We start from the raw sequence: 2,028 nt of genomic DNA on the forward strand, positions 1-2,028 counted from the left end.
TTTTAAAATTCAGAATTGTTTTCATTTATTTGGGTGAATTTTTGTGATTTTTTTTTTGTTGTAATTTTACATTTACAACAAATGCAAATGCTGTTCACAATGTTCTTTTTCAAAATAAAAGAAGCAAACCCTCTTCTGTTTATAAGAAGGGTCATCTTCACAGCTCATCAATAAACAAAATATTCTACTTCCGGGAGCAAAGGCAGATGTGAATTCTTGTAGATTTATCTTTAAAAAATATCGACCAGAAAAAAAGGACGAGTCGCTCTTTCTTCAGAAAATCTGTTTTATTTCATCAAGTTTACAATCAAGTTTTTCTTTGAGCAAATCTCTCTGCAAGCTTGTGCACTACAACAACAGAACATTTACCAATTATTTTTAGTCTATTTTCTAGTTCAAACCTCTCAGTTTACTTGAGATAAAGCAAAACTAATTTACAAGTAATTTTGCAGCAAAATGTGTCAGCTGCTTGTTTTAAGTCAATTCCTTAATACTGATGAAAGAGTTCATGTTTCATTTGCTGGTTATTTAAGTTATAATAGGGGGAAATGTTTTGTTATTAATGAAATAATCTGTCAATGGAACAAGAACTTTTTTCAAGTTTCTTTAGAACAGTGAGTTATTAAAGTTCCTCTGTACAGATGACAGCACAGATCGGTGTCTGTCCTGTGATTGGACAGATCAGTGTCTGTCCTGTGATTGGACAGATCAGTGTCTGTCCTGTGATTGGACAGATCGGTGTCTGTCCTGTGATTGGTGGCTTTCTTTCCAGCAGGAAGTTGTGAACAGAGTTTAAAAGCTGCTCCAGGACTGCAGACATTCACAGGGAGCTGGACCCGTATTGGCTCTGCTGAAGGTTCTGCTGCTGCTGCTGGGGCTGGGTGAGTCGGAAACACTGGGGACACTGGGGACACTGGAGACACGTCCACTGGTTCCAGGGAGGCTGCTGCTCTCTGTGACTCTCAAACTTAACTCTGATTCTGTTTCAGACTGAAACTTCTTTGCATATAAACTGTGATGCTTTTCAATCTAACTGTTTATCCTCTTTCTGTTCCTGCAGCCATGTTTGCACCTGGTTTCTGAGTAAAGTCCTCCTTCCTCTTCTTCAGGTGTTTCAGTGAACTCAGATGTTTCTCGGCAGAAGAGAATCGTTGGAGGTCATAACTGTGATGACAGGGAGCGTCTTCATCATGTTCGGCTGGAGAGCAGCAGGGGTGATGAAATGATCCGCTGTGGAGGAACTCTGATCCACCGTCAGTGGATTCTGACTTCAGCTCAGTGCTGGAAGTCGGAGCCAGGATGGTAGGAAAGAGACATGAAGACAGTTTTATCTGCAGATAATCAGGTTTTCTGTCTGTTCCTTAAAATCTAATCTTTACTGCAGGACTAACACAGCAATATTGAAGGTTCATCCACGGACTGCTGGGCAACAGAGTCAGGTAATCCGAGACATACCTGTGACTTATACTCACAATGGCCTCCAGCATGACATCATGTTGCTGAAGCTTCAGACACCAGTAACAGATGTCCAACCTGCTCAGCTACCAGACTGCAGGCGTGAACTTAGAAGGTAAGTCTTTCTCTGATCAAAACATGACTTCAGGTTTTCTCTCTCCACTCCTCCAGTCCTGCTGCCTCTGCTTCAGCACACCTGAGTCAGGTAATCAGGCCACCAGCAGAACCAGAACCCGTTTAGCTCAGGTGTGTTGGACCAGAGACGCATGTAAAGGACGCAGGACACCATCACTGAGGACTGGAGGTGGACACTCCTGTGTCAGTGGATGAAGTCCTTCATGGATTCATTTTATGTTCTTTCATTGTTCTTCATAGCAATTAATTTTCTACATTATCTTGTATTTTTACATTCTATTCTTTTGTTTTAGAGGCGATACTGTTCAGCTGGCAGGAGAGGCATTAACGACAATCGGCCCCAATAATGAGAGATGTGAGAGAAATATTGAAGTTATGAGAATACAATCTTTGTTTCTGTCTCTTCAGAGAAGATCAACTTTAGAACATGTTTATGAT

The 2,028-nt window shown here is 41.1% G+C and overlaps 1 protein-coding gene across 1 annotated transcript; it reads left to right on the forward strand.

Moving 5' to 3' along the window:
* Nucleotides 1–826: 826 nt before the first annotated feature.
* Nucleotides 827–2,019, forward strand: LOC106944192 (trypsin-1-like; the record flags this gene model as incomplete). Its single annotated transcript, XM_015027411.1, has 4 exons — nucleotides 827–881; nucleotides 1,110–1,302; nucleotides 1,385–1,570; nucleotides 1,884–2,019. Coding segments are annotated over 4 exons (570 nt in total), but the record flags the coding sequence as incomplete, so codon positions are not given.
* Between the last annotated feature and the right edge of the window lie 9 nt (nucleotides 2,020–2,028).

The sequence above is a fragment of the Poecilia latipinna genome, unplaced genomic scaffold (assembly GCF_001443285.1).
Source record: "Poecilia latipinna isolate Pla-1442-1.1 unplaced genomic scaffold, P_latipinna-1.0 Scaffold7316, whole genome shotgun sequence".
In the NCBI taxonomy this organism is placed as follows: domain Eukaryota; kingdom Metazoa; phylum Chordata; class Actinopteri; order Cyprinodontiformes; family Poeciliidae; genus Poecilia; species Poecilia latipinna.